General features: G+C 32.5%; 1 protein-coding gene across 2 annotated transcripts; it reads right to left on the reverse strand.

Annotated features, from left to right (window-relative positions):
• Window positions 1-463: 463 nt before the first annotated feature.
• LOC126819249 (G-protein-signaling modulator 2) lies at window positions 464-17,408 on the reverse strand. 2 transcript variants are annotated; one of them, XM_050547194.1, is made up of 14 exons: window positions 17,292-17,408; window positions 16,113-16,336; window positions 14,352-14,487; window positions 12,496-12,638; window positions 11,882-12,005; window positions 11,429-11,544; window positions 10,696-10,960; window positions 10,124-10,224; window positions 9,449-9,516; window positions 8,042-8,115; window positions 7,680-7,802; window positions 7,036-7,183; window positions 6,668-6,855; window positions 464-6,057 (listed from the first exon to the last, which is right to left on the reverse strand). In XM_050547194.1, exons 2-14 carry the CDS (start codon window positions 16,331-16,333, stop codon window positions 5,875-5,877), a joined length of 1,890 nt encoding a protein of 629 aa, XP_050403151.1. In that variant the 5' UTR covers window positions 16,334-16,336; window positions 17,292-17,408; the 3' UTR covers window positions 464-5,874. The 2 variants fall into 2 exon arrangements, with proteins under 2 accessions (XP_050403151.1, XP_050403144.1); XM_050547187.1 differs by having other exon boundaries at window positions 17,297-17,404.
• Window positions 17,409-17,473: the final 65 nt, after the last annotated feature.

The raw sequence follows: 17,473 nt of genomic DNA on the forward strand, positions 1-17,473 counted from the left end.
ATATAGCTAGGCAAACACAAATTTAGGAAAAATTAATCAATTTTGTAGTCAATAGAAACTTTGCATAAACTGCGAACAAACCGGCAGACGACTTTCATGTTGGCGCATCAAAATTGTAGATAGAAAATTCCCTATCGTTGAATGATCTTTCTTACCTTTAACAAAAACAGCCATCATTCAGCTGCGTGCTGAGGAGAGGGGGCGGACTGCCCGCGCAGAGCATTTTTTTTCTCCCACATTCATTGAAATAACGTCAAACAAACAAACGTGCGAACATTGCCCATGTCTATCTTACTTCACTAATAATCACATATATGCTTCTAGATGAGCAGAAATATTTTCTCAGATAATCCCCCAGACCTCACGCCCAACTTGACGATGACTCCACCTTGCCCCCCCCCCCCAATTCCTGAACACGCCCCTATCACATAAGCTATAATAAAATCAAGAGATAAATATCATCTTTGTTTACCGATTAAACGGTTTTACTTTATTGTAACTCCTAACAACATACAGGCATATAATTATCACCTTCATTTAACAATAGTTACATTATATAAGCATAAAATTCTTAGCGCTAACACCACCACTATTGGGAAATGTGTAATGAGCTTTTTTTTTTTACTTTTAAAAATCTCTTTACAATTATAAGACCACTTGCTCAATTTCATTTTCAGTCTTTTGTTCTAATACTGTTTTAAATTTTAATTGTTTTAACAGAGCAGCAAATATCTGTCCTTTTTTTTAAAATTTAAAACATAGACTGATGATCAATCTTAATCTATATTTCACATAAACAAAATAAATTGAGGCACGGATTAGCACACATATTTATACTACTGTTAGGGACTATTATAATCGTTTCATCTTTGGACAAACATCAATCATTAATTGACAAAAGGATAAAGCATACTCTTCATTTCTCATATGTCCATGTAGACATACAATTTTAATTTGGCAATTACATTGTTTATACCAAGGCTTAGCTACAGTTTTATTGAAAGGTTCCTGTGAATGTCTCAAAATATTGATTGTGGACATATAAAAAAGTAACTTTATCAACTATCACAGAATACAGTTTTCTACTATTAAATTGCATATGCGAGAAAATCAAGAACAAATGCCTAATATTGGTAAATAAAGTACAACATCCACTTTACAATCTGGGGCGAATTAATCCCACCTAAACTGGATTTAGTTTTTGGAGTTTAAACTAATTTCTTGGTTTGTAGTTTCTTGAAAATAAGTAAAAGATGACAAAAATTATTGACTCTTTATAGCTTCCTGCCATTTATAAGTTAACTGATTTACAAACATCTGATAATAACTAGAAACTTCATCCAAAATATTAAAGATTGGTTGCCAGGCAACGAAACATATGCCCACAGCAGCTAAGTCATCCCAGTAATGAAAATCTGATTACTAGTAATAACCCATGAAGTAATTATCAGAAAACAATAAAATTTGTTTCGATTGTTTGTCTTATGACCTTAAACAATTATATTAACTTTAGCCTCTAGAGCGTCCACAAGATTTTCCAAAGTGATTAAGGGCCATAACTCGGGCAGTAATTATCAGAAATCGCTGAAACTCAATAGGATTCTTCGTCTCGTGACATTAAACACTGTGTATAATTTAAAGTCAATTGGATATTAATGGACGGATGGGGGCGACGACATATACGATCACATTTCAATGTGGGCGTATAAAAATCCAAAATGCTTTCCCCTTCTGGTAAATTCGCCCCAAAATTATACAAGTAAACACACAAAGCTGCAAAAAATAATTCTATCAAAGAACATATTATGTCAGAGACTATCACTATGTTCAAATAACCAACTAAATGCATTCAATCTATTTAGAATTAATAGGATATATATAGTACCCTTTTTGATTTGGTAAAAAAATCATAATTCTTTTATAAATGCTAGTTACTTGTTCTATTCATTTACTAAAAGTTTGGAGGAAAATTTGTCTGAATTTGTATTATTTGTGACCTTGCTCAAATTAATTACAGTTTAAAAGTAGTTAGATTACTACAGTTTTTAGACTTAGATATCACAAATTCACCATTTAATACCCTATTAATAAGATAAATATAATCAAATAGTTTCTGAGTGCTGAAAACTGAATATAATGACCCTTAATACTGGTCCCAATTATATATACCGGTATTGTAATACAGATTTAGGTTACTAGACAATCCAGCAGCACTCAAGTTGCCAATGCAGTTTGTCACGTTTTAATAGTGTGGTGCAGGAGAACACCACTACACACAAAACAAAACCGAGAAGACAAACCCGCGGAGAAGACAAACTACATAGACATTGCATGAAATAAACAATTTAATTATCATTTGAACAGAATGGTTTTGAAACTTTGTGGTAAGAATTTATCCAGAGATTAACATTGATTGGAGCTTGTTGGGCTCCCTAATACGCACACTAGCTGTGAAGTCTCATTTTTAACAAATCCTGCAGGGCATGCTATAAAAAAAACCACGAACACTAGTTTTGACAGTCCAAATGTGAATTACGATTAAGAAAATCTGAAAATTGATAGGGTTCTTCCTTACAACCGAATCAACAATATCTAGATTTCACAATATTTCTTTGTGATAAGTGATTGAAAAATTATGAATTTGAACCAGTAAAGAATTCTGGCCATTTGAGCAGTCACAAATTATAGATTCACGATGCCGGCCCAAGGTGACAACAATATATGTCCACAATATATGTGAGTGTATACAAACAATAACTAGTACCATATCTACAAGGCTTCAATGATTAATACGAGACTTCATGTGATTGTACTCTTTGACAAGTCAAACAAGCTAGGAGACAAAAAAAAAACCTCCTAACCGGTAGAGTGTTCTCCAGAAGCCATAATGGTGTAAATGCGACACATAACTTCCAGTTTTGATATGGGTCATCTTTATGACTAATCAATTTATCTAGCAACTTTGAAAATATCTCAACATTGACCTGAGGAGTGATTACAAGAGGGCTGATGAATTGACAAACCGACTAAATTAATAGATTAACACGTGGGTAAAAAATGTACCATAAGAATATGTAAAAATACCAATCCATGGAAGTCAAAAACATTATTAGGATTATATTCCTTGTATAACAATATCTCTATGAATTAAGATATTTCTCAATAATATGAGTGATTAACTATAGAGTTTACAAAGTTATAGCCTTGTTTACAGATCCGCAGCACTAAATCTAACTTTATGTGGAGACATGAGTCAAGAGAGGTATCATTTAATTATCATTTCAATGAACAAGAAAATGACTTATTTGTAATCCATATATATATATATAAATAATGTATAATAAATGGTCATGGTGTACCAGGTAGTTAAAAAAAAATATATCACCTTCATTATATACATGTACTTGAAGAGATAAAATGTTTAAACTTTGCTTCATTTCTTTCTATTCTCTTAGTTTAGCATTTCAAAGAGCTAAAATATATGCATATTACTGTTTAATTTAGACGACACACTTTAATGACATAGATTATAATAGAATATAACTCTAAAAAGAATATAACTCTCAAAATGTCTCTTTAAATTATTGTTAGACCATTATTATATTTGATACAGTTGGCTAATACATTCTGTTAAAATAAAACACAACACAAGGTATATATCCATATAACTACTTAATAAAAAGGTTTTGTTACACTTGCAGGTCACGTTTTTTAAGTTAATACATTCTGGTTGTCATTTCTATATTTAATAAAGATAGGTTGCCAGGCAACAAAACATACGCCCACAGCAGCTAAATCGTCCGAGCGGTCGACAAAATATTTATTCCTTTGTAGGTAATTGGGGGTCTTTACAAGACAGTTCCATACAAATCAGATTATAAATTTTGTCCTTTTGAGGGTTTACAAGGTTCTACAAACTGAAACTAGGGTCTCAACTCTGGAAGTAATCTACAGAAATTGTTGAAATTTGATAGGCTTTTTCGTGTTACTAATTTAAATAATGCATATAAATTTTATACATATCGGATGATAACTTTTATCAATCGAGCATTAACAAGGTTCAACAAAATGAAACAAGGGCAATAACTCTAGAAGTAATTATTGTAAATTGCTGAAATTCAATAGGCTTTTTCGTTTCACTAATTTAAATCATGCATATAAATTTCACCAAGATCGGGTGATAACTTTTGGCGTTAGAGCGTTCACAAGGATCAATAAAGTGAAACAAGGGCCATTACTCTAGACGTAATAAACGGAAATTGCTGAAATTCAATAGGCTTTTTCGTTTCACTAATCTAAATAATGCATATACATTTCACAAAGATTCGGTGATAACTTTTGGTGATGGAGCGTTCACAAGGTTCAAAACGTGAAACAAGGGCCATAACTCTAGACGTAATTAACGGAAATTGCTGAAATTCAATAGGCTTTTTCGTCTCACTAATTTAAATAATGCATATAATTTTCAGAAAGATCGAATGATAACTTTTGACGTTAGAGTGTTCACAAGGATCAATAAAGTGAAACTAGGGCCATAACTCTAGACGTAATTAACGGAAATTGCTGAAATTCAATAGGCTTCTTCGTTTCAGTAATCTAAATAATGCAAATAAATTTCAGAAAGATCGGATGATAACTTTTGACGTTAGAGCGTTCACAAGGATCAATAAAGTGAAACAAGGGCCATAACTCTAGACGAAATAAACGGAAATTGCTGACATTCAATAGGCTTCTTCGTTTCAGTAATCTAAATAATGCATATAAATTTCACAAAGATCGGATGAGAACTTTTGGCGTTAGAGCATTCACAAGGTTCAATAAAGTGAAACAAGGGCCATAACTCTAGACATAATAAACAGAAATTATTGAAATTAAATAGGCTTCTTCATCTCACTAATGTAAACAACATATAAATTTTAAAACAATTGGATGATAACTTTTGGCATTAGAGCTTTCACAAGAAATTGTGGACGACGGACGAACAGGGGCGACGGCAATATACGTCCAATGTGGGCGTATAAAAATCAATGTGTTTTGGGAGACTTTTTTTTTGCTGAGAAAGTAACAGAAGAATTAATTATGATTAAAACTGCTGTCCAACAACTTTTCAATCCATATCAAATAGGACCATTCCACAGCCTTTCATTTTGAGAACAGACGAGATAAAGGCAACTTATTCTGCAGATTTTGATGATACCCAATTTTCAACACACAAAAAAGTGAAAATGGCACATAACACAATATTTGGCGATTTTGTTGAATTTGAACTAGATTGTTTTTGGCCACATTTACAATTTATTGATGGCATACTAAATTTCTCTCTTAAACTTGGAATTACTTTAATTTCAAAGACTAATTCAAAAGTCTTTTTTATAAATAAATACAGAATCTCTATTTTCATTGGTCAATGGATTTCAGTTGCACAGATCTCTGTATTATATCCTGAATTTGCAAAATTATTTAGAATTTTTACTTTAAAATTCTAAATAAAACCAGTTTTTCATCATACCTAAAATAAATACCATAACTTCATACAAAACTTGTTCACAATTAATTTTCCAACAAGAGATTCATGTTTTAAATTTCTTCATAAATAGTTAAACATTTAGCAATAATTAAGATTTATGCCATACAAAGCCATCATACACAAACATGTACGGGTAACTAGGATTATTAAAAAGCATGAAAACGTCTTAAATAGAAAGGCCATATTTCAGAGATTGCACTAAGGTTAATACAAGAAATCTTGTATTTAGATTTTATACATATTTACAATACCATAACCAAGTTCAAACTGGGTTTTTATTTACACCCTATGGAGTAAACAGTTTGGCACAACTAAGTTAGGGATATCTACACTTTGGTTTTGATTCTCTATCTACTTTTTTTCTTTTTACCAGGGACACTTGATTTTTTATTTTTAGGCAGATCTGTTCTCTGTTCTTCCAGGCGACTTGATTGCACTCTTTGAATTAAATTGAAGAAGTCATCATCAGGTATTGTTGGGGCTGGGAGAACTGGGGGTAAAGCACTTCTTTGATCATTCAAGCGTGTTGCCTGAAAATGAAAAGGATATAAAGATTTATTATTAAATATTAAAAAGATATATAGATTTATTAATAAATATTACAAATCGACAAAAATGTTAGTTACATAATCTTCTGATATAGATGTAAGCTGAAAGATATTCAATCTGATATCATATTACTACATACAAATCAACACTTATTATTAAACACTATTATGCGAATAATATCATCAGTCTAGATAATTCCTATAAATAACATATGTCTATATTAATTTACTCAACATTTCAACATAGTTCTTACACCACCACAATTCTTATATTTACAAAACATATAAACCTAGTTCTTGCATTGTTATCAGGATAATGTTTCAACATTGAATACGTTATCTATAAGAATTCTTATTGACTAGTCTGCGATATCACCCTTGATGGAAGTGGAAATTAAGCCTCACAAAGGAACAAATGAATTGTTATAGTTTACATTTTCAGTTTCCAATAAGGCTTTTTACTGTATTTTGTCCCTTTAAACTAAAACAATAATTTAAAATTTTAAATATATATATTCCAGCACAGAAATCACTTCAGTATTACAATTTTGTAGAGAGTGATGATCAATCAAGAGAAAGCTATAGATCCTACCTGACTTCTCATCAACATTTCTAGGAAATCATCTTCAGGATGCCGTTCTTCTGTTCGTTGTAAATATTGTCCTATTACTTCTTGAGAATTTAATCCTGGGAATCTAGGTACAACAGGCAGCTCGGCTCTCTGATCATTCATACGTGATCCTTGTATACCAGCAACCATATCTAACAGTTCATCGGTTCCTGAAAATATATTATGAGAGACAGGTTATTTGCTGAAGGGCCAAGTTGGGTTTTTTTTAACATTTCGAGGCCTGAATAATGGTAAAATTAAATCACAAAATGTTTCTTATATCATCTGACAATTTATTAATATCAATGTTTATAAACTAAAGTCAATTAACAACATTCAATGTATATTACCTGAATGAGGCACGGTGCCATTTGTTTGCAATGGTGATGATGGTGTTTCTTCTACAGTCCTGAATGAACATCGCTGTTCATCAATTCTACGACTTTGGAATCTACTCAACAAGTCTAAGAAATTATCTTCATCTGTTGTCTCATCCGTCTAATTTAGGAAAATATAAAAAAGACCATGCAAGTACCAGTATCAAAATTTGAATTATATAAGCTAAACAAATTGAAATTTGAATTATATAAGCTAGACAAATTGAATTTAGCCTTTATTGACAGAGAGATCAGTGAAATCTACCTTGTTCAGCATTATCTTGTGACATGTCTTCTTTGATAAATGGCTAATTGTGTGTATATTTTAAATGATGCCTTTTGTACACCAAACCCCATCATATATCTTACTGGTACCAACTGAACTGGGTATAAGACATATACTTTGTAATGATTTGAAAGACCAATGCATTTTCTATCAAACTAGAATTATATTTCAGCAGTATCTCTGAAGTTAGTGTTTTTTGCAGACTATATGAACACAGGCCCAATGAAAATAATCCCAATAATTACTGAGTGGCAATGCCTGTAGAATTAATTGCTACAATATCAGCAACATTTTTCGATTTTATAGACAAGTTTAAAGAAAAGAGACTTACTTCTTCTGAATGAATAAGGCCATCAGAAGCTTTACGACAATGTTTGGTATGGGTTACATCTGTAGCAATACTTGCTGCTTTCTGTACTTTTTGTTTAGGTCGTGCTCCTCCTACTTGAGTTACCTATATAATAAATTTATTTGTACAATAAAATATTTATATGTAATTCATTCACATACAGTACATATATCACAGATAATCTCTTTTTTTTTTCTTTACCCCTGGCTTGCTTATATTCCTCAAATGACTCTCAGCGGCTTTATATGAACTTGTTCGGAAACCTGATGATAACTCAGACTTCAATTCACTTTTAGCAAATGACGATGCACAGAAGTTTGTTTTTCAATATTTGTCTAAAATACCTTTTTATCTGGTGTTAATTTAACCAATTCCATATTTTCCATACTATGTCGTCTAGCTCTACATGGTCGTCTACCTATAAAAATAGGATATATGTTCAATTTAAAAAGTTGGAAAGCAATTGGTCAATCAAAAAACAGTTGTGGTGCAAGATACGCCCACATTTTGCAAGAGATAGACAGAAAACAAGCTATAATCCATGAAGTTACGGTCCGATATATCCAATATCGAAAGGATCATGTTTTTTGTGAACCTAATTTTTGAACAGAAAAGTAACCACATTATCCAAACAATCATTATTGTGCCATGCCAGATTAATTCTTATATCATTGGGGGCCTTTACAAGACAGTTCCATACAGATTAGATTATAATTTTTGTCGTTTGAGGGTTCACCAGGTTCTACAAACTGAAACAAGGGCCTCAACCCTGGAAGTGAAGTAGTATACAGAAATTGTTGAAATTTGGCATATAAATTTCATACAGATCGGATGATCACTTTTGTCATTAAAACGTTCACAAGGTTCACAAAGTAAAACAAGGGCGGAAATTCAATAGACCTCTGTTTCACAAATTTCATACATATAAATTTCATACAGATCGGATGATCACTTTTGTCATTAAAACGTTCACAAGGTTCACAAAGTAAAACAAGGGCGGAAATTCAATAGACCTCTGTTTCACAAATTTCATACATATCAGATGATAATTTTCATCAATCGAGCATTAACAAGGTTGAATAAAGTGAAACAAGAGCCATAACTCCAGAAGTAATTAATGTAAATTGTTAAAATTCAATAGGCTTTGTGGTTTTACTATTTTAAATAATGCATATAAATTTCACAAGATCGGATGATAACTTTCAGCGTTGGAGCGTTCACAAGGTTCAATAAAGTGAAACAAGCCATAATTCTAGACGTAATAAACGGAAATTGCTGAAATTCAATAGGATTCTTCTTTTTACTAACTTAAATGGCACATATAAATTTCATTCAGAGCGGTAGATAACTTTAGAGGCTAAAGCGTTTCCAAGGTGCAACATGGTAGAACAAGGGCCATAACTCTAGAAGTAATAGATGGAAATTGCTGAAATTCAATAGGCTTCTTTGTTTCACTAATTCAACAAAGTGAAACAAGGGCCATAAAACTCTAAGACGTAATAAACAGAAATTATTGAAATTAAATAGGATTCTTCATCCCACTAATGTAAATCACATATATCAGTTTTAAAACAATTGGATAATAACTTTTGGAGTTAGAGCATTCACAAGAAATTGTGGACGACGAATGGGCGGACGGGAGCGACGGCAATATTTGTCCACATTCCCATGTGGGCGTATAAAAATGTCGAAAGACGCGGATGACAATAATAAATATCTACATTACTTGTATTGGTACCTGTATAACTTACCTAATCCTATATCATTAACATCATGTCCTATATTAGCACTTAAATTTTCATCATTTTCAGGACTTAATCTATAAATAAACATTAACCAGTTATAAATTCTTACCAGGGACAGTGTGTATTGGAATTCCTGGGATATATGGGCACATAAAAACAAGGTTTAACTGTGTCGGATATCTTATCACATTTAAGATCAGCATTTTATCAACAGTGACTTAAAGAAAACATGTCTTATTTACTGTAGTAGACACTTCAATTTCAAGTCATATTTACATGATTGCCAAAAGCCTTTCCTGTTGTCCTTATATTACATAGAATTCTCATTAAATTCATAATCAATTATGTTTTATATTTTACTACACCTGACATAATAGTGTTCAGGTCAATTAAATCATCTATATTGGTATACAGATGTTTATTTTGGGCTGAATTATGACATTATACAGTGGATCTGTTGATATACACAGAACTGTCACTGACTCTATAGCTTGAAAATCAGATAAAATAAAGGAAAGGAAAACATAACATAAATTACATCGATTTACACAAGATAGTATTATGCACTAGGTACACTACATGTATCTCCATAGATACAATGTACAACAAGAAATATGAAAACAACTCACCATTACACACATGACACAAATTAGCATTTCATAAAAGATAAAATAAGCGTACCCATTAGCACCATCTTCTGCTGATCCTGTGTTCATACCTAAAGCTGATCGTAAATCAGCTAAATTCATTTTAGCTGTAATCTGACCATTTTCATCTCCAATCTACAGCATAAACAGAATTAAAATCACGTTGAGTTAATCTCCAATTATATAGTAACTGATTTCTATTAACTTTTGGGGGAGGGTGCTATTTTGTTTCTATGTGTTATCTTTATTAACTATTGAGTGCAGAACTGATTGTAATTTCTAACCAGAATTATCATTATACCTACTAATCATACATATATGGCTTGGCTTCTTTCTCTTTCGTTAAAATGTTATAATTAGTCAAAGCTAGATCATGCTGCTATATACTTTTTGCAGGTGTATGGCACAGACATGCCGATTAGCGACATGTAGGGATATTTGAAAATCTGGTTTGTAAATGGTGGATGAAAATCTGGTTAGTTAATGGTGGGGATATATGAATCTGGTTAATGAATGGTTGAGATATTTGAAAATCTGATTTTTGAATGGTAGGGGTGTTTGAAAATGGTCTAAAAGCTTTGAAATTATAATGTTTAATGTTCCTACCTCTTTCGATAGTTGTAAATGTCTAGTTGCATATTCAATAGCTGTTTTATGATAGCCAACAGCCGTATGAGCATTTCCCAAACTCCAACATGCTCGACTTTCACCCACACGATCATCTAACTCTTGAGCTATCTGCAAGTGTCGCATATGGTATTCTATTGCTTTTTCATAATCTCGTAGAAGGGTATATGTATTGCCAAGACTATAACAGGCCTGGGCTTCTAATGCTTTATCACATATTTGTTTAGCTATATGTAAACTACGCCTAAAAATAAAATATAGTGAATTCAAGATCATTCTGCAGACAGAGGTTATAAATTTACAAAACAGAATTACTGATAACAATGATTTCGCTAAGGTTTAAAATAATCCATCAAGAATTCTGTCCTGTATTGTATTCACAAGATTTCCTAAGTTCATATGTAAATGGGATAACTTTTGACAACTGAAAGTTGGCATCAGAAAATTTGACTACTGAAATTTGGCATCAGAAATTTTTTACCACTGAAGCACAGTGTTTTAAGTAGATTGTGAAGTGACAATGGACCACAGATGCATGTGACGAAAATATAGGTCCACATAAAATGTTTGTTTATAAAATTACCATTAAAGTAGCTAAGTCTCTAACTTAACATCATCCAAGGTCTTCGACATTGAAAACACGAATTATTGGTCATTGATGTTGTGATCTTAAAAAATAATTTTGAAGTCAAAAAAAAGGAAATGCAATTACTTGTAGTGTTCTGCTGCAACTTCAAATTCTCCTAAAAAGATGTGTGCATTGCCTAAATTTGTAAATGCTCTTCTTTCTGCTGCTTTATCGCCAAACTGTTTTGCAATAGCAAGTCTCTGAAGTAAGAATAATTTAGTTTTATAAATATAACCATACACGTATGTATTTAAAAGAAGAAATGGGAATTTGGACGTTGATATAATATTTAAAGATTCAATCTTTAGAACTGACAATACTAGTAATCTATCACAGATTGTTTTTACATTCAACTCTTTCTCACTCACTTTAAAATTCCAGCTTATGGCATGTTCTTTGCTGGTTAACTGCTATTTTTTCTTAAACATATGTCTATGTCATAAATATTATGTTTTTAGTACCGTTTGTTGTAATGTTGCAAACAAAATAAAATCATTTAGTATGTTCAGACTTTGATTCATAATAAAAAAAACAAACCTCTTCATGATAAAGAATTGCTTGTGTAAAATTACCCAACAAATAATGGGTATTGCCAAGATTACCACAAGCACGTCCCTGAGCAGCTTTATCTCCTAATTCTCTTACTAGCTGTAAATTTTCTCTGTAAAAGAAATAAAATTATTTTAACAAAAAATCAAAATTAATGAGATATTCAAAGTAATCATTTTTCTTAGGTTTGTTTTGAAACCAATATTAGACAACATTTTAGGCTGTTGCTGACCTGGACCTTTAACTATTTTCCAAGCTACAATTCACTGTGGTAGTCAAGAAACAGGGGAGATAACTTGATTAACTCCCTTGTTGAGCCAGGCTATAGATATCACTGACATGGAATTCAGTCCTGAAACAGTTCTGTCAGTCCTGACGTGATTTGAGTAGAATCGTGACGTAATTAAACACAAAGAAATTTTTCAGTTGTCATGGTTGGTTGAGATATTTTCTTATGCAGTCAGCACAAGTGTTGTAGCCTGAAATCCCCTTTTTCACTCAACTGTCACTATTTTTGGGATTGAGAGAAATCAATTCCCGGAATATTCAATCCCAGTATCCTCATCATGTATTATAGTGTCACAATTTCATAATACACTTACTCATAATACTGTGTAGCTTTTTGTAAACAGTCTTTTACTTCTGGGGGGAAATCACCTGGATCTTGTCGGCCACTTTTACCTACATGTTTTCCTTTAGCATGATAAACATTACCAAGATTATATAATGCTCGTGATTCGCCAACCTGAAATAGGAGTATTCAAGAATAACATTCTACAAGAAACCAATGGAAATATGTGTATATGACAAAAGAAAACCGACAGCGAGTCATGTATTTCATGATCAGAGATCATATCTTATGTAATCACTGTAAATTTATATCATTGACTAATGAACAAAAAACTTTTATAAATGAAAATGTATAACATAACATAATGTTTATTAGTTATTTACAATTGTTATTAATAAGGCTGTTGTCATTAAGTAGGTGTTATCTCACTAAGGTGTTAAAGTCATGACTATTCAATAGTGCTGATATCAAGTATTGATATATCGCTGATGCATCGATTCGGTCGATGTAGATGCATCGATTCGGCCGACGCCGATGCGATTCTCTGCCCTTTTTTGTATTATCAATGCATCTGCAAAAAATACTATAATTAGCTTTATGTGTCCGAGGACTCCGAGGAGTTCACAAGTTTGTCCACTACAATAAATAACACCTTTTCAATACATGTAATGGAAAAAATCAATGAATTCTGCCAATTGTATTAAGGTAGTCCAGCTTGACCCGTTTACGCTACGCTCCGTTATGTTTGTCTCCATTTTCCAGTGACTACAAAGACTGCCTTTGCTGGTTACTACGCTGGCTATCATGTCCTTCAACCCCAAGGTCAATTTCAAGGTTCATTTAAATCCCAAATCTAATATAATATACAGTCCATGGCCAGGCGAACTATGTCAGAACGATTATAATTCCCAGCCGGTTTTTAATGCTAGTTTTAAAACGATTTAGTCTTTTTTGCTGTCACAGGCAATAGAGATTGTATTTCACAAATTCCTATAGACAGGCTTTGGTACAATCCGTATATAAATAATTCAAACTGTCTCTTGTAAACACTTTTCCCGTCACACGTTCACGACAAATTTGAAAAATGGCTAACGAGTGTCAATTGAAATGAATCGGACGATATTAATGTCATAATTGATAATATTGTAGAAATATATTTATTCAAATAAATCGACATTTCTATAATAGGCCTAATGATAATGTTAGGGAAATCTATGTTTTTATCAGAAATAGTAATGTTATTTCTGCAATTTTCGAAAATAACAAAATGGCAGCAAAAAATTCCTGATGCATTGATGTATCGATGCGTAAAATTTTACTTGATATCAGCACTACTATTGAATGATATACACCACTATTAGCCAGGTTTGTGTATTCAATACTGATGGGTATTATAATTAATGACAATTCTACACAAGGAGTAACATCTTTTACAACCAGTTACACACCTGCTTATTAATGACTACTGTATATTTTCTAACCACTTTCTATACATACTAAACATTAGTCTAGAATAATGATCACTTTATACGATTTAATGATAAAAACTTTTCTTAGTAATAACTAAATGGCCTAGTTCCTTAGTCAACTGCCGTCTTTGCATTGTCATCTTTGCTAGAGATCTTATGCTTTAAATCCTAGTGACTAGAAAAACAAATTGTCCATACTGTATGTATTATACATGTATTTCCATGTATAACAGCTATGCTATCGCTTCTAGACAACAAGCACCTCTGCTTGGATCAAGTTGATGTAATATTTGTTGGTTAAAAAACTAAAATAGCAGCTTTCTTATCATTTATGATTACATTGTCCATAGACATATCTTATGGTTCTATTGAGAATGCTGGGCAATATGCATGGCTTCTTATAATAATGGTTAATTACCTTATCAGTGATCTCTCTAGAAATATCTAGATGGCGTTTACAACATACTATGGCTTCATCAAACTTGCCAATAACCTTTAATGTGTTACCCAGGTTCCCACTTGCTTTAGCCTCTCCAACTCTATCAGACAGAGCTCTGTAAAATAAAAGACAGATTTCATTTAAAGATCCATTGTCCCGAAAGTATTTATCTGGTGGTTATTTCCAATAAAAGTATGGCCAATTTGGTATATATGGAAAGTATAGACACCCAATCTTACTAGAAAAATACTGGATTACTCGAAAATCACTCATGGGGCAAGCACTGTGCAAAAATGTCAGGGTATCACTAACTGCCGGTCTATTGTGTGCTAGCTTGATTGAGGGAGCGGTTGTTATTTCTTGATCAAATTGTTAGGTGGTTTTGGGAACATTGAAGGGTGTCAACTTCCAAAAAGACTCTGCAATTAAACGGCGGAAAAAGTAGTTGACAGAAAATAAATAAGGATTTACTTAGGCCTCAATATGTATGATAAATGGACAGTAAGTAACGAAAAATACACTCTGAAAAATGGACCCTCCCTCAATGAATTGAGCTGACAGACATGGTGTCTTAAAAACAATTTATTTATAGCTTGCAGTATCTCCCGACAAATACAAAGTTTCGAGAGGGATTTGAAGCAAATTTTTGATAGATTAATTAATTTGAATATGTTTTAGTCCAAATCAATCACGGAAAAGTATCTTTAACGTTTAAGCTAAATCATTCGGGCAGTCAACAAGAGTTGTTGCATATTTTTACTTTTTTCGGTAATGAAACATTTATAATACATTAAAATCTGATTAAGAGTAACAACTCATTAAGTAATTATCAGAAAACCATTAGAATTTGTTTGGTTTTTATAAAGTTCTGCCCCATGCTAACGTTTGGTATATGAAACTTTTAACATCATGGATTTAGCTGTCCAAGTCATAAAAATTCATTGAAAATCAATATACTTGTTCGTCTCAAGACCTTAAACTCTGTGTATCAATCTGAAGTCAATCGGATGATAACTTTAGCCTCTAGAGCTTCACAAGATTTTTCAAAGTGATCAAGGGCCATAACTTTGGCAGTAATTATCGGAAATCGTTGAAAATCAATATGATTCTTTGTCTCATGACCTTAAACACTGTGTATAAATTTAAAGTCAATCGAATATTAACTTTAGCCTCTAGAGCGTTCACAAGATTTTTCGAAGTGATCAAGGGCCATAACTCTGGTAATAATTATCAGAAATCGTTGAAAATCAATAGGCTTCTTCGTCTCATGACCTTAAACACTGTGTATAAATCTAAAATCAATCGGATATTAACTTTAGCCTCTAGAGCGTCAACAAGCAATTGTGGATGCCGGACCGACGGACCACAATATACGACCACATTTCAAAGTGGGCGTATAAAAACAGTAAACAGGGATAATTTCATAAATTAACATTTACCTGTGGAACAAACCTCATACGCATTATATTACGCTATTATTAGTTGATTTGTTTTTTACTTTTTTCAGACTGGATTGCAGCATTATAAATCAAATCTTGGCAAAGCTTTCCATAAATAATTTTAAAACTGCTCTAGGATTTTGGATTAAATTGACTTTATATGACTATTAGTTTTCACCTTTGGGAAAGATTATTTGAGGTTTTGAGGTATCAACAAGCTACATGTAATGCACTATAAGCACGTCTATTTCTCAATTAAAAGTAACCAACTGTACAAGCTGATGAGAAAATAAACACATACCTTGCCATATTGAGATCATGTTTATGGTATTCCAAAGCTTTGGCATACTCTTGTAGATAAAAGTAAGCATTTCCAAGCTGACTATATATTGCTCCTAGAGTTTTCAGATCATCAGTACCAGCTTGTACAGCTGCTTCGAAAAACTGAACCCCTGTTCGGCAATCACCAGCTTTACACAGTCTTTCTCCTTCCAATGCTAGTTCCATACATGTACACTCCATTTTCTTATATAAAAGCAAATATAAAAGACATTAATTTCAAGTCTAATATTCATGTAGTATAATATTAGAAATAGAGTTGGGATTTAGATCTGTCTGAGTTATGACTACGTTATAAGTTTCCCTACTCATCAGAAGTTTTTGCAATTTGATAATAAAATGCATAATACAGCATTTAGTAAGTTATTACACACAGCTTATACTTATATACCATACTATAGACAATCATATAGTTTTTCATTCATATTACTCTCCTTACTACTTAAGATTTAAGCTAACTTTCTCTGTGCAAACTGAATATCAAGTACCGGTAATGTAGTGGAGGGCATGTAACTGATATTTTAAACAAAGATCTGTTTGTGACTTATCCTAAAATGTCAGTCTAAAAGACTGTAATTGTAGTCTGCATAGCCTATATTACATTAGTAAAAATGGCATTGCTACAACTTTATATTGAAGATGTTTACTTATTCTGTCTCTGGAATGGCTGCCAAAACATCAATGATTGTATTTCTCGGGCTGTCAACAGGTTGATGGTCAGGGTCACAGAGTGTCATACAAGATGCAGATTATGTTTACCCTTTTCAGAACACCTAGCTAATTTACTAGGTGGTAGGTCTACTATTTGCTAATTCCAGCCAGTGGAATATTACTGCTGATGCATTCCAGTGGTCAAGTTATAATGTAGCTTTCTTTTTGTGTAAGCTTCCATGGACTTTTGAATTTGACTGCACTCACCCCAGTTTATTTTATACCCTCACACGCCTTTCCATGAATAGGTTTAAGAATAATGAGAAGTCATCAGAAGGCCTTAATGTCATTGACTCTGTCAGCAGCAGCCGTATCAACAAAAATCAAAATGGTGCCAGTGCCATTCTTTTAGTTGGTACCTTGCCGGCATTTATGATTCAAATATAATAGATATACGACATTTATCAACTTAAATGCATTTCTCTATTACCTTACCAACATTAAATGGAAAACATTTTCAGGTTTTCTTTGAAATTGTTTATGTTTTTGACATAAATTTGGATTTGGAGGGAAATAGCGGATGAATGGTTCCCGTAGTCTCGTTTCCACAGGTATTTCACGAGATTCTACGGGATGTTTATTAGACGAGTTCATTTTAAATGTTTGGGGTGT

This window comes from Patella vulgata, chromosome 1 (genome assembly GCF_932274485.2).
Source record: "Patella vulgata chromosome 1, xgPatVulg1.2, whole genome shotgun sequence".
NCBI classification, from domain to species: domain Eukaryota; kingdom Metazoa; phylum Mollusca; class Gastropoda; family Patellidae; genus Patella; species Patella vulgata.

Bases quoted from the DNA above. Each gene is read 5' to 3' on its own strand.
- LOC126819249 (XM_050547187.1), bottom strand. The intron at 8,116-9,448 runs GTAAGTTATACA...CTATTTTTATAG, and splicing joins TGTTAATGATATAGGATTAG to GTAGACGACCATGTAGAGCT. The intron at 7,803-8,041 runs GTATTTTAGACA...TTTATTATATAG, and splicing joins AATTAACACCAGATAAAAAG to GTAACTCAAGTAGGAGGAGC.